The sequence below is a fragment of the Astyanax mexicanus genome, chromosome 2 (assembly GCF_023375975.1).
Source record: "Astyanax mexicanus isolate ESR-SI-001 chromosome 2, AstMex3_surface, whole genome shotgun sequence".
NCBI lineage: Eukaryota > Metazoa > Chordata > Actinopteri > Characiformes > Acestrorhamphidae > Astyanax > Astyanax mexicanus.
In genome coordinates this window covers 1994455-2018462 of record NC_064409.1, presented here as the reverse complement: position 1 = coordinate 2018462, position 24008 = coordinate 1994455, and the positions used below count along the sequence as shown (strand labels likewise).

The window sequence follows — 24008 nt, the reverse complement described above, 5'->3', positions numbered from 1 at the left end:
TTCAATTACTACTTTATTACAGTTTCAGACTAACAAAATAAAAGTTGGCTTTTGGTGAGTATCACAACTTCAGCTAACAGACTTTTAATTCCTGATTTAGGATTTATGTCCACTCTTCCCTGTTTTAGTTGAGTTTTCCTCTAACCTTTTATGTATTTTGACTTTTTATTTTTAATATCTAATTTTCTGTTTTACCTTTTTTATTTACAGGTATTTGATTTATTTTATTCATGTCATCCTTTTATATATTTTATTACCCATTTTATATTTGGCCTGTTATTTTTATCTTTTGTTTTACCTTTTATTTTATTTTCTTCACTTACTTTCTTTATAATCTTGGTGTTCTTGTAGCTACTTCTTCAGTTTTAGTCCTCTATTTCTTTATTTGTGTTTATATTTTACTATTCAAATTATTTATCTCTTTATTTTATTGTTTTACACTTTAGCTTGTCCATGTCGTCTTAATAAAACGTATTAATCTTATTTTTTATGCTTTTACCATTTCATTTTGATTGTTTTGTTTATGAAATTCCTTATTTCAGCTTAATCTGATTAAATACTTGATGTTTAATTTTAATTATAATTCATTTTATCAGTCTCGTTCAGATGTAAATGCTAGGCTGCATTGAAAATGAAGGTTACCCTTAATTTATTGATTAACCATTGATTGATTGATTGATTAAATAATGTTGATTGTCTTGCTCTTTGTGACAGAAGAGAAAAACCTAAAAATCAGAGCTAAAGACACGATTTTTACAGGAGTTCAGACGACTCCCCTCAAATTTAAATATCAATTATTAAAAGAACTTCAGGAACCCAGACCTGCTCGTATCTGCCCTTCTCTTATCTGAGATCTCTGACCTCGGCTTGAGGGGATGAAACTCAGGTGTGACCTAAACAGGTAGGAAAGGAATGTGGTCGGTTCCACTTTTTCGAAAAACCTGGTGGTTCTAGTGGGCGGGGCCACAGGGGCGTTGACCCCAGCTGAAATCTGATTGACCCCCTGAAGAGCCCCTGTCCTGTCAGTCATCTGTCCTTTACCTGAGAGCAATGATCAGGTTAAAGGTGATGCAATTCCAAACTCTAGTGATGAGCTGAAGGAGATGAATAGGAATATTCAGCGTGATTAAAGCTTTTATAGGAGAGATTTTAAAACATTCTGATATTAAGATGTTTTAAACTGAAAGTATTTGTAAAAAAAAGTTTTTAAAGATTTTAAAAAATGAATAAAATCCTATTTTTAGATTTACAGTGAAACGCATGTAGAATTTAAAAGAGTTCAACATTGTGTTAAATGTTTTATACAAAAATATAAAATATTCAATAATAATTGCAGATTATATAAATACAGAAGATAAAATAATAAAGAATGGCAAACAAGACATTCTAAACAAAAGACTTGAGTAGCAAAATCTTACTTAAAGGACAAATAATGATTATCTATTTTCTATACCACATAACGGTAATCTGTAAGGTCTGTAATATGTTTCATCCTCCGAATCTTTCCAACACCAATCCCACAGTCCCATTTCCACAACCCAGGTTGCCAGGTATAGAACTGCAGTCATGAAAAAGGGCAGGCTGGTTATTTTATATTTTTTGCTGAACAGGTAATCACTGAGCTTCTGGAAGGTTGCTAGGCCATAGCTAGGTAATGTACCACCACTAAGCTAACACTAGCAAATTATAGAGACAAATAATTTGTACTCTGACACTTGTACTCTAAACAAAACTGTAATCCTTAAAAAAAAAAATCTTTCAATGTCAATCAAAGTTTCTCCAGCACTAAGGCTGGGTGTAGCAGTATTAGCATTAGCCGCTTACCACAGCTAGCGGTTCGTTCCACATGTTGCTAGTTTTAACACGGCAAACGCGCAGGCTACAGTCCAATGTACTCACCTCTGAATGCCAAAAGCGCTAGAGCTGAAACTTCACTGTGGTTAGCGGCTAATGCTAATGCTGCTGAACCCAGCCTTAGTGCTGGAGAAACTTCACTTAAAAGAAAAAACTCACCCTTTTATAATGCTGTACTTCAGCGGAGTGGCTTTACTGCTCTTTAATACCTGACTGATAGAATTCATACATAAGGAGCACCGGATTAGAAGGAGCTCCGTCGATTTTTTTGGAAAATTAAAGGATTTAAAGTGCACCTTAAAGTCGGAAAAATACAGTAAAATAAACTCTACGTAACGTCATGCCTTCAGGAGATAAATTCACATTCCTGTCACTTAACTATTCACAACAGCAGGAATTTTTGGACGTGTCAAAACTTCTGCACGTCACTGTTCTGTATAAAAGCTTCTGGCACAGTGTGTGGAGCGTCTCCATGCCCGTGAGGCACAGAGTGAAAGCTGAATTAGCGGCTAAGGCTTGGCAACCCTGAGCTCACGATCAGAAGGATCGTGTTGCAACGTGGGCTGTGGCTTCAGCTTGTAGAGGAAATGAGCGCAACACTCATGCCTGGAGCTGGCTGGTGAATCAGAAACCTGAGAAGTGCCTGAGGGCAAATCTAGGCCAAACGTGCATCTGTCTGTCTGACTGACTGTGTGTGTTTCTGTCTGTCTGTCTATATGCATGCATGCGTCTGCTCTTCACCTGAACAGCGCAGGGCTGCGGATGTGCTCGGGCTCCAGGGCCATGCCCTGCAGGAACTCGTAGCAGAGGCCGTTGTTGAAGGTGCAGTAGAGCCGCGGGGCGCAGCGGTGGGCCTGCAGGACCCGGAAGCTCTTCACTTCGTTCTCACGGTCCACAAACAGCTCCGTCTTGTTCCCGTAGATCCGCACCAAGACCACGTCCTGCAGGGCCTCGCCCACATAGCAGCCAATCAGCTTGTTCGTAATGCCATCTGTAAAAGACTACAGGCAGAGGAAGAAGGAAGCGTGAGAGTCTGTCAGTTTTTGTCACGTGAGAGAAATGTTTTATCAGCTTATCAGCTAAAATCAGAAAGAAAACATCCAAATTGTCCCTTATGTTTTTTTAATTCATTTTTAATTATTAAAACACCAATAAGCAAAACGAACCATTTAAAACATTATCACAAAATAAACAAGCACTAAATAGCCATGTAAATGATTTCTATTTAAAAAATACATTGACTAGCTATCAGCTGCCAGAGCCCAGAGAAAGCACAGGGTGGGTACAGTACAGTAGATGGCGCTCTCTCCTTCCCCTCATCACTCCTATGGTGATGTGGATCAGCACAAGGCTGCGTCTGTGAGCTGATGTATCAGAACTGAGTCGCTGCGCTTTCCTCCGAGTGTTAGCGCTGTGATGCTACTCGGTAATGCTACAGCATCAGCAGCAGTTCAAAAAGAGGCGGAGTCTGACTTCACATGTATCGGAGGAGGCGTGTCTCTGCAGTCTTCAATCTCCTGGTGATGTGGTGTTACTAGTGATAGTGAGAGTCCTAATGAGTGGGCTTGGTAATTGGCCTTGTAAATTGGGGAGAAAAATGGGAAAATAAAATAAAAAAGCCAAAAAATAGAAATACCCAAAAAGCACAGCTATTGGTGCATGCCCAACTGTCTCACTGACTTCCACAAAAGACATGTTAGGCCAGTTAGGCATCCTGTTTTGTAGTTTTATTCATTTATTTGCACAGTTTTGATATCAAACGTTATGGTAGTAACTTTTTATACATGTAGCTACCATGTTTCTCCTCAGTTTCTTAAAACAAAATACTCTTAAATTCACTTTGCATGCATATGTATGTGTTTAAATCAGCTTTTGAAAGGTATTTTATTAAATAAATTAGTTTGGTTTGTATTCTATAAAAATGAACAAGATCTAGACAAATATATATTAAATATACAGCTTTGGAAAAAAAATAAGAGAGCACTTAAAAATGACGAGTTTCTTTGATTTTACCAAATTAAAAGCCTCTGGAATATAATCAAGAGGAAGATGGATGATCACAAACCACCTTGAATTTTTGCACCAGGAGTAAAGCAGCATAAAGTTATCCAAAAGCAGTGTGTAAGACTGGTGGAGGAGGAGAACATGATGCCAAGATGCATGAAAAAAAAACTGTGATAAAAAACAGACCAGGCTTATTCCACCAAATACTGACTATTTCTGAACTCTTAAAACTTTATGAATGTGAACTTGTTTTCTTTGCATTATTTGAGGTCTGAAAGCTCTGCATCTTTTTTTTTTGTTATTTCAGTCATTTCTCATTTTCTGTAAATAAATGCTCTAAATGAGAATATTTTTATTTGGAATTTGGGAGAAATGTTGTCTGTAGTTTATAGAATAAAACAACAATGTTCATTTTACTCAAATATAAACCTATAAATAGCAAAATCAGACACACTGATTCAGAAACTGGTCGCTGTGTTTGTTTTCCAGGTGTCACATGAGTCCAAACTCCTTCTTTATACAAAAGAGACGAGTGTTTGTCACATTCCAGCGCTGATCATGTGCACTATCAGACTGAGGGGAGGCAACAGGAATGTGAGGAATTTTATTTTGGTGCCCGTCGGTAAGGCCTGGCATGTGCTGAGTGCCCCTTTTTCCTTCATCATTGATGAAAACAGCCTGGCGAGGGACACGCCCCCCCTGCTAATAACACAGCGCACAGCCCCGCCCCCTTTCAGCCTGCATAACGAAAAATAACCTTCTGCTGTTCGGGAAAGCGGACCTAACCTGTTCCTACTGCTCCTCAGTTTATTTACTTACGACGCTAAATAAACCAACACTGTTACTGAATACACAAACACCATCACAGCAATTATTCATCAGCTTCTGTGTGAGAAAACTGTTTATTTTCATTAAAGCTAAATAAATACGCAGTTTTTACATTAATATGAGATACGAGCTCTAAATAAAAACTCATTTGACAATGAATTGAAGGTTTTTAATGTAAACCATACATTAGGGGTGGGCGATATGACCCTGAATTAATATCACAATATATTTCAAGTTTTTTTGTGATAATGATACTGATAATTTTTGTGTAGTAATGATACTAATAATAATGCACTTTAAATATCTCCATATATCCAGGATTAAAGTAAAATAAATGAAGTATCGAACCCACAAACTAGTCATCAATAATCAAAGGAGGTGACTCTATCTGATGAGCCATTACTGCTCTCCTGTAAAACAGTACTGATTTATAAAATCAGCATCTTAATAACTCGTACTTGTGTTGTTTTAACAATGTTTAACATTGGATATCTATACTTAGACTGTAAATAAATGGCCTTATGACTCTTTCAAAGAGTCCAGTTCAACTACTCTAACCACATTAAGGAACTTATTCTGTTTTATTTCATTTTCATTTTGCAGTTTAACCAAGTCCCAAAACAAGGTTAAAAATAAATAATTTGAATAAATTCCATTTCCACACAGCAGCCAGAGTGTAGACGCTGCAGGCTGTGTACTCAGTGTGTCCTTTGCTAAGTAAAAATAGCCTGTTGAAGATGTGTGCACTTAAATTAATGTGCGGTTTACTGAAGGAGTCAGCATTACTGATTTAAAACTACTTTTACATGTAGAGAAATCTTATGAACAAGGTAGAAGTTTAGATAATAGGATTTAAAAATTACTTTCAGTAAAAGAGTAAAAGTTCTGGTCTCAAAACGAATTAAAATATAAAAGTAAAAGTAATGTAAGGAGAAAAAATAAAGCCATTAAGTAAAACTATAAAAATACTGGTTTCAAAACTGCTTAACCTCCCGAGACACGGATTTTGCTTGATGAGCGTTTTAATTTCTTCTAGCTATTTTGGTAGGATTATTAGGATTTAACAAGTATGAAATAATAATCTTTGTACAGGAAGTCGTTTTTGCTCACGTTTGTAAGGGACAGTAGTTTATTGTAAGATTTAAAAATTATTCTTACCATTTGCGATCAGAAGGATCCAATTACAGTAAACCAAAAACTAAATTTAGCTTTCTAGACTAATTCAATAAACCAGTTTCAAACGTAAACTGGATGAGAATTTTTACGTGGTTCGTGTCTCATGTTCATTTGTCTGGACTGGCTGTAGAAACTTCTGACTGGGATTCCCACCATCTTGTTTTCAATCCATTAAGCATAATGCTGTAACGCTGTGATCACTAGATAATAATGGCAGTGTCTACAAATGAGGCCAGATAGTTAACATGGTCAAAATGTAAGAATTAAGAATCAAATCAAAGAATAAAAAAATAAGAATCAGAGAAACATAACAAGAATGTAACGTCCACATATGAGGACACAGGGTCTCAAGAGGTTTAAGTATAAAAGTAAAAGTAATGTAAGAGGAAAAAATGCCATTAAGGACATCCTACAGTGCATTACCCCCTCCCAAAACACATTTTTCTAAAAGCTACTACAATGTTATATTAACTAAATTAAAATGTTAATGTTAATTTGAATTTGAGATACACTATGCTGTTTCATGTTTCAGCTGCATATATATATATGCTCGTATATAAAAATGAACACTTTTTACATACAGTACAATCGCAAATATATAATAAATATACTAAAGAAGCTTAGAAGCTTAGCACGGATCATCTTCATACTAAGCTACATACGTCTGCTATGTTCTATGTGCTAGATGTGATGGATAACCTGCCCATAAACCAATAGGGAGTCAGAATGATATATGTTTATACTTCTCTACATCCAATTAAAATCAGATTCACTCTATCTGGATGGAGAGATTTATCTGGATAGGGGTTTTATTGAACGATGAGAAGCTGGAATGAAAACCAGCTAAAATGAAATAGGAGTAACAAGGCTATTTTTAAAACGTAAAGAGTAAAAAGTTTAATAATTACTTTAGTAAAGTATAGATAACCTACATTTCTACTTAAGTAAGGTAATAAAGTATTTGTATTTCATTACATGACTCCTGAAAACTGTACGCTACAGGGAATCAAGCCCAATGCAAATAATGCAACACCTGGAAAAAAACTGAATTAAAGCTGATCTACTGAAGCATGAATAAGAAAAGGTCTCCTGTCTCCATAGCGCTGCCCACAACAAACCCGGAGTGAAACCTGAGAATGGAAGAGTGATTTAAACAAACCTCGAGCGACTGGTTTGGGTTTGTTCCTCTAAGGAACATGGAAGACAATGCGGTCATTACATTTGGAGCTCCTGCAAGGACATTTGTCTTTCAAATAAGAGGCAAATGCACTGGTACTTAGTCAGCACGTCAAGCTTGAGCGTGCCATTCTCTTATTCTAATAAGGATTACATCATCAAAAATCTATTTATATGGAGTATTAAAGAGTTAAAAGCGTAATAAAATGTATTTATTCTGATTTTTTAATTGTTTTATAATGTCTACATTGATGGTATGTGTGATTTTTTTGAGCAGTGTATAGAGTGCTCATGAATATTCTCAGGAATTTCATGACCTTTGCTCTAATTGGCTCAGAACCAACATAAACCACCAGTGAAAGTTTTAGAACACACCTATTTTTTCCCCTATTTTTTTTATTTCCGCCCAGTAGCTGCAGTTCTGTACAGCCCAGATAAGCTTTATGCTTTTTTATCTTTTATCTATTTTTATCTTTGTCTTATCAATGACTTTATTACCACACTACATCTCCTGTTAGACTAATTCTAACTAATTCTTCTAATTCTAATTCTACTGAAACTGAGACTCAGTCCTTATTAATCATGTTAATCTAAAGAGCTAAAGGCTAAAGCTGCTGTTTCCATGTGGGTCAGCCAGACGTCTTCCTGTAGCAGTTTTTTTCTCCAGTTTACAAGAGTCTTTTGTTTTTTTATTTGAAGGTGTAGAAACAGTACTCACCGCTCTCTGCCTTCTGTATCTGTAATTTCTTTAAAGAAAAGAAAATAACTTCTACTTTTAATAGTTCTCTGTGTTTCTGTTTGTGTCTTTTTCTAGTTATTATGATAATTAATTTTTAAATTTTGATTTTACCAAATTGAAAACCTCACTGCTTAAATGTTTGCACCAGGAGTAAAGCAGCATAAAGTTATCCAAAAGCAGTGTGTAAGACTGGTGGAGGAGGACAATATGATGCCAAGATCCATTAAAACTGTGGTTAATCCACCAAATATTGATTTCTGAAACTTTATGAATATGAACTTGTTTTCTTTGCATTATTTGAGGTCTGAAAGCTCCGCAATCTTTTTTTTTTTGGTTGTGTTTAGTCATTTCTCATTTTCTGCAATAAGTAAATGCTCTAAATGACAATCTTTTTATTAGGAATTTGGGAGAAATGTTGTCTATTTAAGTTGTCTGTGCACAACAATACTACTACTAATAAGGTTACTACTACTATTATTATTAATAATAATCATAATAATAATAATAATAATAATAATAATACATAATATTAAATAAAATGAATGAATAAAAAAGTTTGGAATAACAAGAATTGGTATTTATATGTAATTGAATAAGCATAATTCTGTTTATTCTAGGATGACGGGAAGTGATAATTGCTCAGCACTTTTTACTTCCACAAAATGCAGATTACTGCACATACGCCTGCATTTTTACCCTAGCTGAAGATAGTGGTGTGATAACACGTACAGTCAGAAAACACAGCGCTTTCGTTACATTTCTGTCTGTTCTTAGAACATGTATATCGTCGCTGTCCAATGAAAAACACTTATCTCCGTATTTGTCGATTTTTACTTTACTACATAATTTGAACAAACAAACTGTCTCTTACACTGTGTCAAAATTTCTTGATGAACGGACCAATAGAAACGCTTCAAAATGACCTGAAATAAACTTGTTTTTACATTGACTTCCATTGAAAGCTTACAAGGTTTTTTCTCTCTCCTGTAAAGTTGCTGTTTTGGAGATAAGTGTTTTTCATTGGACAGCGACGATATGTAAATATAGAGGGTTTTTTTACATATTGGCAACATTATTGCATAGGATACGATATGGCCCACTCCTACATAGAAGGTTATATTGTTACGTATATATTATATATTAAGTTATATAGTTTTTAGTTTAGTTTTTTTTTTAATCATACATCTTCTGTAACAGTTACAGTAAATCTGTTCAAATGGAATATACTGAATGTATGTATTAATATATTTTTATAATATATTATAATACATTTCTTCTTAATAATAAGTCAGGCATCAGGAAGAGTCTTAACTTGAATGGAAACTGAATGTATTTTTTATGACACAGAGCTTCTGGAATGTATGTCATCACTGAATGAATAATTAGACACTTCTAGAAGGAACTTGTACTCAACTGTATATACTTTTAATAGCTCCTCTGTGTGATTTATATGACAAAATCTGAAGCAAATATGATTAAAAGTTAAAGATACTGAAAGCAGATTATAACATGTAAAATCCCCAGTGTTACACTGTTTATTACATGTTTAAAAGCGGGTGTAAAACTGCAGGATGACCTGTAGGCCATAACATTTATCAAGTGGAGACACTAAAAAGTTACGTCCTGTCTTTGACCCACTGGTGACAATTGTGATAGTGATTTTTTTGGGGGGAAAATAATATATTTTTGCATCATAAAACCCTGCATGTATTACAGACGTAGCTAATAATGTCTCTTATGTGTAAAACATTTGTGTGGTATCCTTTAGAGGCTTGTTAAATGCTTTATTCTATAATAAAGTAGCTCTTTCACCTAAACAGAACCTGAATAAAACCTAAATGACTTTCTTTATGTTCTAATTTATTTATTTTATAGGGAACAGAGCTTCTGGAATGAATGTAATCATTGAATGAATAAGAAGAAACTTCTAGAAGGAACTCGTACTCAACTGTATATACGTTTAATAGCTACTCTGTGTGGTTTATCTGACAAAATCTGAAGCAAATATGATGGAAATCTAAAGATACGTTGAAGGAAGGTTATAGCATGTTTATTTTAGAATCTATGTGTCTGCAGATAAAATCTCCAGTGTTACACTGTTGTTACACATTTAAAAAGGGGGGTTGAAACTGCAGCATGACCTGTATACAGGTCAAAAACCTGATATCATGACAGGGCATAACATTTATTCAGTGCTGCCCCGTTTTTGACCCAGTGTTGCTGATAGTGATAGTGATATTTTGGGGGTAAAACTCTTTACAATGAATGCAGTTTCTGAGTGTATGTACTACAAGTCTAGCTAATAATGTCTCTTATGTGTAAAACATTTGTGTGGTATCTTTTAGAGGCTTCTTAAACTGGTTTATTCCTTAATAATGACGCACTTTTACCTGAACAGAACCTAAATTCCTTTTTTATGACACAGAGCTTCTGGAGTGTGTGTTATCATTGAATGAATAATAATATATACATGACTGTATATACTTTTAATAGCTACTTTGTGTGATTTATCTGACAGAATCTGAAGAAAATATGATTAAAAGTTAAAGATACCTTGAAGGCTGGTTATTAACATTTTTTTTAGGATCTACGCATCTGCAGGTAGATAAAATCCCCAGTGCTACACTGTTGTTACACGTTTAAAAAAGGGGGTGTGAAACTGCAACTTGAACTGTAGGTCAAAAACCTGTTATTATGACAGGGCATAACATCTATCAAGTGGGGACACTAAAATGTTATGTCCCGTTTTTGACCCAGTGGTGCTGATAGTGGTTTATTCCTTAATAATGACGCACTTTTACCTGAACAGAACCTAAATTATTTTTTATGACACAGAGCTTCTGGAGTGTATGTTATCATTGAATGAATAATAAGACACGACTGTATATACTTTTAATAGCTACTCTGTGTGGTCTATCTGTCAAATTCTGAAGAAAATATGATTAAAATCTAAAGATAGAGTGAAGGCGGGTTATAGCATGTTTATTTTAGAATCTACCGGTTTATAGGAAGCTAAAATTCTCAGTATTACACCGTTTGTTACACGTTTAAAAAGGGGTTCGAAACTGCAGAATGACCTGAAGGGTGTGTAGCTATATGTATCTATAGGCAGATGGGTTGTTACATTGTTACTTAGTTTGTTACTTTGTATCGTGCACGGCCCGGGGTTTGTTACTTTGTATCGGGTACGGGATTTACTAGTCGGTGACGCAGCTACAATCGCAGACTTGTAAGGCGATGCACGACCGGCCGCACGCGCCCCCTGCTTTATATAACCTGCCTATATTCCGTACAGCCCCCGCGAGCGGCTCCAGAAGAACGGGAGGCGCGCGCAGAACAGATCTAAACCCGTAAACTCCGCTCGGTTACCTTCATTTTGACCTCCGCTGGTTTCCAGTGGGGTCGGAGCTCCTCGATCAGCCGCAGCGCTCCCGGTCTGTAGTCGTGATCGTCTACGCTCACGTTGAGTTTGGGCACGGCGGGAGCGCCCTCCGGTACGTGGATGTAGTTGGTCTCCATGGCGGGGGGTCGCTGGCGGACAGGCGGCGGAGCTGCGGAGGTGAGCGCGCGGGTGTGGAGCTGAAGGGTGTGCGGGTTTGAAAGCGGGTCAGTTTTTAATGCGCCGCGGATCCGCCTCTACTGCTCCCTCCCCGCAGTTACTCAGCGCGCGGTGCATGCCGGATCTGACGAGTCACTGAACTGCGTCAGAGTTCTGGGATTAGGAGCTCATTCAGATTATAAATATAGTTTTTATTCAGTTAGAGAGTGAAGAAGACCCCAGATCTCTCAGCTCTCATCAACTGAATATGTGTCAAGAACTTAATGATCCAAAAAATGTCTGGCTTTCAAATGAAAAATGTATAATTTAAATATACAGCTCTGGAAAAATTTTACCAAATTGAAAACCTCTGGAATATAATCAGGAAAATGGATGATCACAAGCCATCAAACCAAACGGAACTGCTTGAAGCAGTGTGTAAGACTGGTGGAGGAAAACATGCCAAGATTCATGAAAACTTTAATTAAAAACCGGAGTTATTCCACCAAATATTGACTCTTAAAACTTTATGAATATGAACTTGTTTTCTTTGCATTATTTGAGGTCTGCATCTTTTTTGTTATTTCAGCCATTTCTCATTTTCTGCGAATGCTCTACAAGACAATATTTTTATTTGGAATTTGGGAGAAATTAACACTGAAAGCCACTGCTGTAAAAAAAGTAAGAATGGAAGAATGTTTTGTAAGTGGTTGAGACCAAAATAAAAGCATGATGTTTGGAGAAAGGAAAACGCTGTCCAGCGTAAAAAAAACTTATCTTATCTGTGAAACATGGTGTTGGTAGTTTTATGGTTTGGCCCTGCTTTGCTGCATCGTGTCCAGAACAGCTCTCCTTTATTGATGGAACAATAAAGTCTAAATGATATCAAAGAATTCTAAAGGAAACTGTCAGGACATCTGACTATGAACTGAAACTCAAGAGACGATGGGTTATGCTGCGAAACTTTTTTTTCAGTTTGGTTACCAGTAAAGGAAGGACTAAAATAGATTAAAATAGCTGCTGAAATTAGCATTGAGTCGTATGGAAGCCCATTTCCAAAACCTGAAGAAAAAAAAACGTCCTCAACTAAGTCATAATTATGAGTTAGAAAAGTCATAATTATGGGATAGTAAGTCATAATTATGAGATAGTAAGTCATAATTATGAGATAGTAAGTCATAATTATGAGATACTAAGTCATAATTATGAGATAGAAAGTCATAATTATGAGATAAAAAAGTCATAATTATGAGATAGTAAGTCATATTTATGAGATAAAAAGTCATCTCATAATTATGACTTTCTATCTCATAATTATGACTTAGTATCTCATAATTATTATTTTCTATCTCATAATTATGACTTACTATCCCATAATTATGACTTTTCTAACTCATAATTATGACTTAGTTGAGGACGTTTTTTTTTCTTCAGGTGGCGGAAATGGGCTTCCATAGAGTCGAGATTAAAGAAGTGGAAAGACACGCTCACAGACTCAAACTGTCAAACTGATAGTTAACAGGGTTAGCTGGAAGCAATATTCACCAACATCAGCTCTATCATACTAAGTTCAGTCAGAAAAAAGTAAAGGATAAAAACTAATTCTAATCTATATAATATAAGATTGATATTAGCCTGTAGAAAAAATATATATTTACACTGGTTACTTTAATAATTATTTTTTTAAAACTTAAATTTATAAATTGTGTACTTTTATACTTAAAGTAATTTTGAAACCAGTATTTTTACTTGAGTCAAAAGCTTGAGTTATTTTCGATTACGATTTACATTAATTTTATTATTATTTATTTATAATATATGGAAGCCTATTCCCAACACCTAAAAAAACAAAACTTTTTTCTTATTATTGAGATAGTAAGACACTATTTTGAGACACTATCGATAGTAAGTCATTATTTTGAGATACTATCTCATTATTTTGAGATCTCATAATTTTCCAAAAGCAAACACTATCACAGAATAATGACTTGTGTCTCAAAATAATCACTTGCTATTTTAAAATAATGACTTAGTATCTCCAAATAATGAGATAGCAGTTTACTTAATATAAAAGTGAATTTTAGGTGGCGGGAATGAGCTTTCATAATAATTTTATGTTCCAAAATAGGAGCAAACACCAAAATAATCGTGGATAGGAACTGTTGAGGAGGACAGTACTGAAGGAGCACCAAAAGGCAGCACTAATCGCTGCCTGAGTAACATATTCACACTGTTCAATAAGCAAATATTATGTTTTACATGCAATTAAATTAGTATACGATGTGTTGAGTGAATTTATTGATTAATTATCAGTGGGTCTGTGTGCTGAGTGTGTTGTTTCAGCTCGGTTGTGTGTGTGGGTGTGTGTGAGAGTGTGTGTGGAGCGCGGTTTCCTGTCGGTGCCGTTATGTGTGTGAGAGCTCTGCGGCCTCCGGCGCTTTGGGCTCTGGCTGTAGCTGTAGCTGCTGCTGGTGGCACAGCACTTTCAGTGGGTGCGCACCTTCTCGCTGTCGCTCTTTAAAGAGTTAAAGTTCCATCCACAGCGCTGTTCTCCTCGAAACAAACCCTCTATATTTATATATTTACCGGGCTAGAGGTCTTGTGTGTGTGTGTGTGTGTGTGTGCGTGTCCGTTCATTTGCTGTGCCTGTACGAGGTAGGTTCATACACTACACCGGTAAGCAGAGCTAGCTGAACTGCGCTAAGCTAGCTTAGCTAATGGTAGCTAACTACTGTGGCTACTGTATACTGCGTGGGTAAGCTAGGTTAACTAGCTAGCTTATCTACGTTATTCTGTGTAACGTTACTGTACATTAGCGTTATATGTGTTAGCTAGCTAGCTTAGCGAATGTGACTACTGTATACTGCGTGGGTTAACTAGGCTAACTAGCTAGCTTATCTACGTTACTGTGTCTACTATATACTTAATATAATGTGTTAGCTTAGCTTACCTACAGTCTTTGCTGTGTGCTGAGGGTGTTCGCTATAGCTAGCTAACTGTATATTAACGCTATAATTGTCAACTAGCTACATAGCTTAGTTACTGTTGCTTTAGGAGTTGTACTGAGTGTGTTAGCTACCTAACTATCTAGCTTAAGCATGTTAGTGTGGGTTAACTAGGCTAGCTAATTAGCTTAGCTAATGAGTCAACTGTATATTTCGTGGGTTAGCTAGGGTAACAAAGTTAGCTAGTTAACTAGCTTAGCTACGTTAGTGTGTCTAATGTATATTAACGCTATATTTGTTAGCTAGCTAACTAGCTTAGCTAAAGAGTCTACTGTATATTACGTGGGTTTTCTAGGCTAGCTAATTAGCTTAGCTAATCAGTCAACTGTATATTACGTTGGTTAGATATCTAGCTAGTTAACTAGCTTAGCTTCTGTGGCTAATGAAGTTATACTGAGTGTGTGTTAACTAGCAAACCTAACAAGCTTAGCTACGTTACTTTGTCTCTTGTTTATTAACGCTATATGAGTTAGCTAGCTAAGTAGCTTAGCTAATGAGTCTACTGTATATTACGTGAGTTACCTAGCTAGTTAACTAGCTCCGCTACTGTGGCTACAGTAGTTACACTGTGTGTGTTAGGTTAGTTAGTTAGCTAGCTAGCTAAGTAAATTAACCTAGCTTAGCTGCTGTGGCAACTGTATACTGCAGGTGTTACCTAGATAGTTAGCTAGCTAGTTTAGCCAGCCCACTGTTTAGATCTATCTAAATTACGTTTGTTTTTGGCACTGTTTTTCAATAAATATGTATGATATTGTTTTTAGCGTTTTAACTAAGTTTTTGGTAAGTCTTTGGTAATGTTTTCTCTTATCCAGCTCAGTCCAGAATCAGGCAACATTAGCTGTTTGTTAGTTAGTATTTTAGTGACTAACCAGTTCTACTCTTTAATTTCTCCAGGTTTATCTGTGTTAAAGAATGGCTATGAGGCAGACTCCGCTCACCTGCTCAGGCCACACCAGACCTGTTGTGGATCTGGCCTTCAGTGGAATCACTCCTTATGGTTATTTCCTAATAAGTGCTTGTAAAGGTAGGTTTGGATTGTTCAAGTGAACAATTTTAATTCAAAAGAAGTGAAAAGAATAGTGGTGTATGTGTGTCACAGACCCTTTAACCCATAAGTACCAAAATAAAAATTGAATCAGATAATTCAGTGAGCAGCTCATTAATGTTTGTTTCTGACTGTGGGAATATGACTGTCGAACAACCATTAAGGATTAGATTTTCTGTAGAAACTTGCGTCATCATCAGATGTTAAAGAAACATGCTTTAAGAAAACACATTAACACACTGTCCTGTAAAGTATGTAAAGGACAGATTGCTGTAAGGAACATTACACATCTTTTAACCCCAAAAAGCCAATGGTGATGTATATATGTCACATACCCTTTAAAAGTTGTGTAAAGATCTTTACAGCACTACAACACTGTCCTTCACTTTCTGCACAGGGCAGCCAGAGTGTGAATCTGTATTCGTTCATCTCATCACCATTTTCCTATTTACAGGATGTATGTGTACTAAGTTTAGAGATAAGTTCTGGAGATAAAATAGCTCCTTCTTTTAAAATGTAGTATTGGGTTCTAATGGTCTGTTCCAACCATTTAACCATTTAAAATTCGTCTTAATGATAGTTAGTAATTTGTTGTCATTTATGTTTCATCATGAGTTTAACCTTAAAATATTTACAGTCATGATCCCACTAGTCTGGGCTCTTATGGGTTAACTTGTAATGATAAGAGAATTCTGTAATCTCTGTGTCTGTTTACCTTGTGCCTTTTCCCAGTATTCGTTATTTGTTTGGTCTTTGCAGATGGCAAACCGATGTTGCGCCAGGGGGACACAGGGGACTGGATTGGGACGTTCTTGGGTCACAAAGGTGCTGTTTGGGGGGCCACCTTAAATAAAGAAGCCACTAAGGCGGCTACTGCTGCTGCCGATTTCTCAGCGTAAGTGAATTGTGGCGTATTTATGCTTTTTTCTAAATTGACCACGAAGGGACTGGAAGATATTTATATTATTATAGTGGGTTATGCCCTTGCAAGTGCCATTGCATGAGCGGCATCTGTGTCTGGTAACTAAGTTGTGTATTTTGTCATCTTGTCTTACAGAAAGGTGTGGGATGCAGTCACTGGAGACGAGGTCCTCACCCTGGCACACAAGCACATTGTTAAATCTGTTAACTTCACGCAGGTAACGCCCAAATTGAGATAAAGAAATACAATAGGAATTGGAACATTATTTTGCTACTTCTAGGAAACACATACACAGTACACCTATACACAGGTACTTAGCACAGCATTGTGTACATGGTCAATTGTTTGGAAGCTTATTTTACATTTTAAGTTTAAGTTTTTACATTTAGTTTGGATTTTATATATATAGTTACATATCACTGTGTATAGCTCTGGATGTAAAATAAGAGACCACTTAAAAATGATACATTTACTTTGATTTTACCACAATGAAAACCTCTAGAAAATAATCATGAGGAAGATGGATGATCACAAGCCATCAAATCACCAAACTGAACTGCTTGATTTTTTTGCCCTAGGAGTAATGGCATAAAGTTTTTTTCCAAAAGCAGTGTGTAAGACTGGTGGAGGAGAACACGATGCCAAGATGCATGAAAAAAACTGTGATTAAAAACCAACCAGGGTTATTCCGCCAAATATTGATTTTATGAATATGAACTTGTTTTCTTTGCATTATTTGAGGTCTGAAAGCTCTGCATCTTTTTTGTTGTTTCAGACATTTCTAATTTTCTTCAAATAAATGCTCTAAATGACTGAATTTGGGAGAAATGTTAAGAAACTGAAGTGGTCTCTTATTTTTTATCCAGAGCTGTACATCAGGCTGTAATGTAGTATTTACTGTAATGTAAAGTGCTTGTGATTACATTGCAGGCTAATGAAAGAAAACTTAAAATGTTTGTCAGAAAAATGTAACATACCCCTGTTGGCTTACCTCTTGGAGTAGTGTAACACCTATTACAGGCTAAATTCAGGGTGTATTTCTAAGTTTCTCGGTTTAAAGATAAAATATCGAATGCGTTCCATAAAATGCATATTAATTACTTCCAGTCCTTTAAGTCTGTGTGATTAAACCTAATTTTAATGCCATACTCTGCCTCTGTTTGCATCAACAGGACAGCAACTGCCTTTTGACTGGAGGTAACGATAAATTGTTGCGCATCTATGACCTCAGCAAGCCTGAAGCAGGTATGGAAAATAACCGATGACCACGGAAACAAAAATCTGCACACCTTATGTCCCCACCCACAGTACATGAATACATGCATTTTATTTATAGCAACTGCAGCTGCTAACAAAAGCTTTGTTATGAATGGAAAAGGTGTTTTATTTCTGTTGCAGAGCCTCAAGAGATTTCTGGCCACACCTCAGCCGTTAAGAAAGCTCTCTGGTGTAACAATGACCAGCAGATACTCTCTGCTGCAGACGACAGAACTATACGGTACGTTGTATTGTTACCCATGTTCAGGAAGTTTCCAATTTGTAGGTTCAGTGCGCTTAAATCTATAACCTATGGCTAAGTTCAGAATACAAGTGACATTGCTTAAATCCGATTTTTTGCTCAGATAATATGAGACCATTTAAAAATGATGAGTTTCTTTGATTTTACCTAATTGAAAACCTCTGGAATATAATCAAGAGAAAGATGGATGATCTCAAGCCATCAAACCACCAAGCTAAACTGCTTGAATTTTCGCAAAAGCAGTGTGTAAGACTGGTGGAGGAGAACATGATGCCAAGATGCGTGAAAAAAACCAACCAGGGTTATTCCACCAAATATGGGTTTCCGAACTCTTAAAACTTTGAATATGAACTTGCCCCTTTGCTTTTAAATTAATCTTTTGCTCTACCCTCCAGCTTGTGGGACAGAAACACAGGAGAGGCAGTGAAAACTCTCTCGTTTGAAGCATCCGTCAGTAGCATGGAATACATTCCTGATGGGGAAATTCTCGTCATCACACATGGAAGGACCATTGCTTTCTACAAAGCTCACACGTAAGTATCTCTCGAATCATTTGTAGTAAATGGTGCACGTCTGGAAATGAGGTGTGTTCAGGTACATTTCTGGAGTTTTGCTTGTTTATCTTGGTAGCAGAAAACACAGGAGCTCCACTGACTGAATACAACCTAGACAGACGCCAACAGTCAGACGTTTATCGCTATCTTGGCAACATGGGTGCACCGAGCAGAGCGTACACCCCCACTTATTACACACACATGAACACACAGCAGCACAAACCCAACTTTTACATCAACAATAAACAGAATAGTAAATAAAATAACATTGCTGTTCCCGTAAATGAGCTGCTGGAGCTCCTTCACAGCGTCAACCAGCAGCTCAGTTTCCTCTGCTGAGAAGAGTTTGTTGGACACGTCCAGGTAGCTGCACCGTTAAAACAGCAATGACTGTTGAAGGGAATGATGAGCAAGAGACACGCTGATTGGTTTATTTCATGTTACGCCCAAAATGAACCACACCTGTGATTAATTAAGCTCCACAGGGTGTACTTTTCCCATCGTTACGATAGCAAAGACACACGGATATGCTCTAAATCAAGCTGCACACGCTGCCTATAGATCACTAAAACAAAATTCTTCATTCAGAAAGTTTATGGGAAGTGTTTTAGACCGTTAGAAGGCTAATTTTACTGAATCATTGCGTCTTTTTCTCTGTAGCTTAGACCCGATTAAGACTGTGGATGCTCCGGCCTCCATTCACTCTGCATCACTACATCCTGACAAAGACTTCTTCGTGGCTGGAGGAGACGACTTCAAGCTCTACAAATATGACTACACCACAAAGGAGGAAATGGGTAGGAATTGAAACTACAATCGTTTTTTTAACTTACTTGATTGTAAATATTTTCATATTGTAGAGAATTACAGTAACCACATCATACATGTTAAGAAGCATAGATGGTGTTTTTTGAAGACATTTCTAACTCTAAAATCTATAAATGGCTTAAGTTGGCTAGAGAGTGAATCGCAAGTCATAGATTTTTAAGCAGACGTAGATATTTCTACATTTATATGCTTTGCAATTGACTTTTGTTATGTGTGTTTTAGGACTGGGTGATTAAGAAGAGAAAAAAAACAGTCTTGATATTATTCAAATATATGAGCGAATTGAGACAACTTCATTTGCTTTATTTGTGAACTGACAGCACCATTTAAAGTAATGCACAAGCCATTGTTTCCTTTTGATTGATTCATTTTATTGTTTTTTTTTTATATATATTTGCACACGGTGTAAATATAAAACAACCTCCTTGTATTTCAGTTAAGAAAAAGTGTAAAATATTAAAATCACAGCTACATAAGAGTTCTTTGCAGGTTTCTGACAGAAGCATATCTCAGTTAATAACTACTAAAGTGTACTTTTAAAGTGTAAAGATGTTTATTTGCAGTTAGTAAATCCCATTTTGTAAATCACATTAAAACTCTAATTCAGTTAATCAAATTATTTGTATTAACCTCCCAGCCCTAGTGTGTTTAATGTCCTATTCTGTTTTTTTTTTAAACCCCTTTTCCCATTCTAAGTTCATTTTTGGTCTTGGTTTTGTAGTAATAAATAAACAGCTTTCCTTATTATTTCCTTATTATTCCTATATATTTATTGACACTACATGCAAAAGTAAATATTATTTGTTTAGTTTAGCTTACTGCCACAATCCAGAAATAAAATCCTTTATTGTTTTTATAAATTAACCCATGAAAAATGAAAGAATTCTTGTTTAGCCTAGCTACATGTAGAATAGCTATGCTATAGAACCTCTTATACCAACCAAAGTATTTTCTCAAATTCACAGAGTCCTATAAAGGTCACTTTGGGCCTGTGCACTGTGTTCGCTTCAGTCCGGATGGAGAGCTGTACGCCAGCGGCTCTGAGGACGGGACTCTGCGTCTGTGGCAGACGGCTGTGGGGAAAACGTACGGCCTGTGGAAGTGTGTCCTTCCTGGTGAGTATTTTATTTATTTAACCTTTTACCTGGATATTTGGGAACATTTTGGGTTACACAAAATGGGTTAAACAGGAAAGGCCACATTTCCATCATTGTACACATTTGACACCAGGTGTTTCATGTATTTAATTGCTTTTGGACCTTTTAAAGGCTTTTCTAAAAAATGCAAAATATGCACTTTGCCGAACAAAAACGATGCATGGTGTTTAAAGTATTTCAGAAGAGGACAAAAACAGTAGTATTACATTTTCTGTTGCTGCAATGCGAGACACACGTCTCGCTTCAGATGCCACATCAGTATTGTCTTAGCTTGTAAACTAATGCTTGTTTATAGAGGGAGAGTATAGTGTGCTATGTAATTTAATTACGCTCTTCAACTGCATAATAGTAGCCACATTTTCTTTTAGTGGAATACATTCCTACCTTTAGTAAGTAGAGCGTTTAAACTGAGCTTTTTAAAAACATTTTCAGGCTGTTTGAATGAGTGAAATCTGTTCAGAATTATGTGAATTAACGTTGCAACACTGAAGAAGCATAGACCTGTTGTTTAAGAAAAATGTTTTGTTAAAAACAAAAAGATTAACACCAACAATGTGAACAATAATCCACAGGCTTAAACATTGGTAAATTAGGCTACAAAAATGATGTCTAAATGCCTTTTTTTCTAACCGTAAATAATTTAACATGGTTTAAGAATATAAAATAAGTTTCTAGACGAACATTTTAATATTTAGCATATAGCCTACGTCCAAAAACGGTAATATACTCAATCATTAAACAGAATTAGACCAACAATAACATAATTTGCTTTTATGTACTCTAATATAATTAAAATGTTTAAGGCTCCGAGTGGTCCAGCAGGCTAAAGCGCTGCCACTATGATCAGATTGCCAGTTCAAATCCTGTTCATGTAGCTTGCCATCAGCTGCCGGAGCCCTGAGAGAGCACAGTTGGCCTTGCTCTCTCTGGGTGGGTACAGTACAGTAGATGGTGCTCTTTTTTTCCCCTTATCACTCCTAGAGTGATGTGGATCAGCACAAGGCTGCGTCTGTGAGCTGATGTATCAGAACCTCTGAGCGTTAGAGCTCGGCAATGCTGTTCAAAAAGCAAGAGGTGGAGTCTGACTTCACATGTCTCACTTCCTGTCGTTGGAGCATTAATGGGTTGGGTAAATTTTATAAACTTTAATATAATTTACAATGTTTAAAAATATAAAACACTTTCTGAAGAATCTTTTTTTTTTTAAAGCAATTTAGTTGGCTTTATATAAAATATACAATAAAAATAGCATTATAAAACATGTTTGGGTCGGGCTCAGGCAGGGAATCTAAACTTTTAACGTACAGTAACTCTCATTTTTTTGTTTATTTTCATTTATATATTTTTTTTCTAATTTCTTCTAAATTAATTCTAAATATTTTAAACAGGGTTCGTACGGGTGCTTGAAATCCTGAAAAATACTTGAATTTTAACGTTCTGTTTTCCAGGCCTCGAAAGTGCGGGAATTTTGGAGAAAGTGCTCAAAAATGATTGAAATTCTAACTATATTTACAATAAATAACTATATGACTAAATAAATTAGTTTAAATAAATATAAATATAAAATAAAAAAAAATAATTTCTTCTCCTTCTGCTATTTTCAAATAATTCAGGTTGTGTTCACATAAACATGGTACCATCTCTTGCAGTGTGACAAAAAACAAATTTGACATATTACATATAACTGCTCAATCAAATGAATAGGATAAACATGCAGGGAAGAACATTGGCATTCAAATTGTGTGAAACTGACTCAAATGAATCCATAATTTCTGCTTTTTACTTACTTAGAAAGAAGTTTTTTTTTTTCAGTAGTATAGTCGCTGTGAAGTGTGGAGAATAGTTTTGTGATATATTAAATATCGCTAAATCACAGTTTTGAAATATTACTGGAATCATGAATTTACCACAGCTGAAAGGTGCTGGACAAACTTGAGAGCGGGTCCTAAAAGTGCTTGAATTGTACCTTGTAAAATGTGTATGAACCCTGTTTAAAATATTCTTAATGTTCTGGTTTGTCCCCCGGCAGAGGAGCTGTCTTCAGAGAACTCAGACGCGCTGTACTGTCCTCCGGCTGAGATCAAGGCTTAAGGTGTGGGACGGGAAGCAGTTAATAAGAAGTTCGAGAAGGGCTGGGGCGCTGAGCCCACACCCCTGCAGAGTGCTGTGCCACCCCCCCAACTCCATCTGCTGAAACGGCCCGGGGAGCTGAGCTTCACACGGGGAGTGTGGAGAGACCACCAACACATTCGAGCACCAGGAGGAAAGTAGTAGAGATGGGAGATCTTCATCTTCATCTGCCTGCTCTCTCTCTGATGCTGTTTCTGATTCGTTTCAGCTCCTTCATCGCGGTCCGTTATCACAGCACTGTGATCACTTTGGTTACCTTTTTTTTGTTTGTTTTGTTTTGTTTAGTTTTTCTTGTCATTTTTTTTCTTTTCCAGTCTTTTTTTTGTGCTTTTAAACTAAATTTGTTTCATTAAAGGGAAAACACAGTGCACATGTTCGGTTTGATCATCTCTCGGTGGAAGTGATCCTGAGAAAAAATATAAGGAAAAAAATTAAGTATTGTCAAATGCTATTGGGATATTAGTCACCGTAATACCTTGTGGTGTAAAAACACGTGGACCCTGAAAAAGTACCTTAAAAAAAAAAGCTTAAAAGCGACTTGAGTTCTAAAGTTGTTCGTCTTTTGTTGCAACCTGGCAACCTGTATCATTTAGTCCATAATAAACCATTGGTGGTGATGAGCCATTTGTTCAATCAGCACGCCTTTTACCTGCACAGGTTTTTTTTTAATACATTCTCTACAAAAAGCTTTATTTATTACCAGAAGTAACCAGCAGTAGAGTAGTGGACTCTTCAAGTGCTTCATGTGCTTAAAGTGGATTCTGTGCAGCGTTTTAGGTGTATTACGGCATTTTGTATGTGTCCAAGACATTTTTTTGTATTCAAAAGTATTCATGCAGATTGATTGCTGACAGAAAAGCAAAGGAAAGGATTTAAATCATTAAACAGCATTGTTACAAATGAAATATCTGGCCATAAATTCCAATAAATGATGTACAGCTTTGTGAATAATATACATGTACGCTTTACCCCTTTATTTTTTATTTTTTTTGTGCCATTACATCATTATTTTGAGCTAGTGAGCTACTGTTTTTAACTTCAGAGCTGCCAATATTGTTTAAGAAATGCCTGTGAGCTTGCAGTTCATGACCTCCCACAATAAAACAGTTAAATAAATAAAGAGAGATTTCTCCAGTGAAAAACTGGGCTGTTTTTTATTTATATATACATATGGTGTTATTTCGACAATAAATAGTACTTCTGCTTTATAAATTGTTGATGTATCCAGTTGTTTAAGACAAATTTAGTGATTGTTCCTTCAGCTAAACTTATTTTTTAAACAAATAAATTGGATTTTCTTATCTGCCAGATATTTAAAGTACTCAATTTAATCAGTATTGTTGATTAAAATTGTGTTGTATAATGTTTGCACCTACACTCACCAAGCAATTTGTGATTAAGGTCTAAACAGTAAGCTGAGTTTTAGGCCGTTGCAACACAGCAGGCAAACCAAGCCATTTCCTGGGGCCCATGAACATTAACTGGTTATAAATTAAATCCAATGACAAACTATGTGAGAAGTTGTTTAAATTG

The 24008-nt window shown here is 36.1% G+C and overlaps 2 protein-coding genes across 2 annotated transcripts in view; one reads left to right on the top strand and one right to left on the bottom strand.

The window, feature by feature from the left end:
- The window catches only part of etnk1 (ethanolamine kinase 1), a 34215-nt gene extending 22787 nt beyond the window's left edge, over positions 1-11428 (bottom strand). The window contains exons 1-2 of the mRNA XM_022671754.2: positions 11147-11428; positions 2596-2855 (exon numbers count right to left, since the gene is read on the bottom strand). Coding sequence (XP_022527475.2) covers positions 2596-2855; positions 11147-11296 — 410 coding nt within the window. The 5' untranslated portion in view covers positions 11297-11428. The remainder of the gene's footprint in view (positions 1-2595; positions 2856-11146) is intronic.
- A 2309-nt stretch (positions 11429-13737) lies between these two features.
- Positions 13738-23601, top strand: LOC111193019 (serine/threonine kinase receptor associated protein). The gene is made up of 10 exons (XM_022671753.2): positions 13738-13970; positions 15215-15344; positions 16125-16260; positions 16423-16504; positions 17460-17532; positions 17686-17785; positions 18202-18339; positions 19021-19157; positions 20154-20303; positions 22375-23601. The coding sequence occupies exons 2-10, from the start codon at positions 15233-15235 to the stop codon at positions 22434-22436; spliced, it is 990 nt and encodes a 329-aa protein (XP_022527474.2). The 5' UTR covers positions 13738-13970; positions 15215-15232; the 3' UTR covers positions 22437-23601.
- Positions 23602-24008: the final 407 nt, after the last annotated feature.

Bases quoted from the DNA above. Each gene is read 5' to 3' on its own strand.
- LOC111193019 (XM_022671753.2), top strand. From the start codon at position 15,233: ATGGCTATGAGGCAGACTCCGCTCACCTGCTCAGGCCACACCAGACCT. The intron at 17,533-17,685 runs GTATGGAAAATA...TTTCTGTTGCAG, and splicing joins CCTCAGCAAGCCTGAAGCAG to AGCCTCAAGAGATTTCTGGC. The intron at 19,158-20,153 runs GTAGGAATTGAA...TCAAATTCACAG, and splicing joins CACCACAAAGGAGGAAATGG to AGTCCTATAAAGGTCACTTT.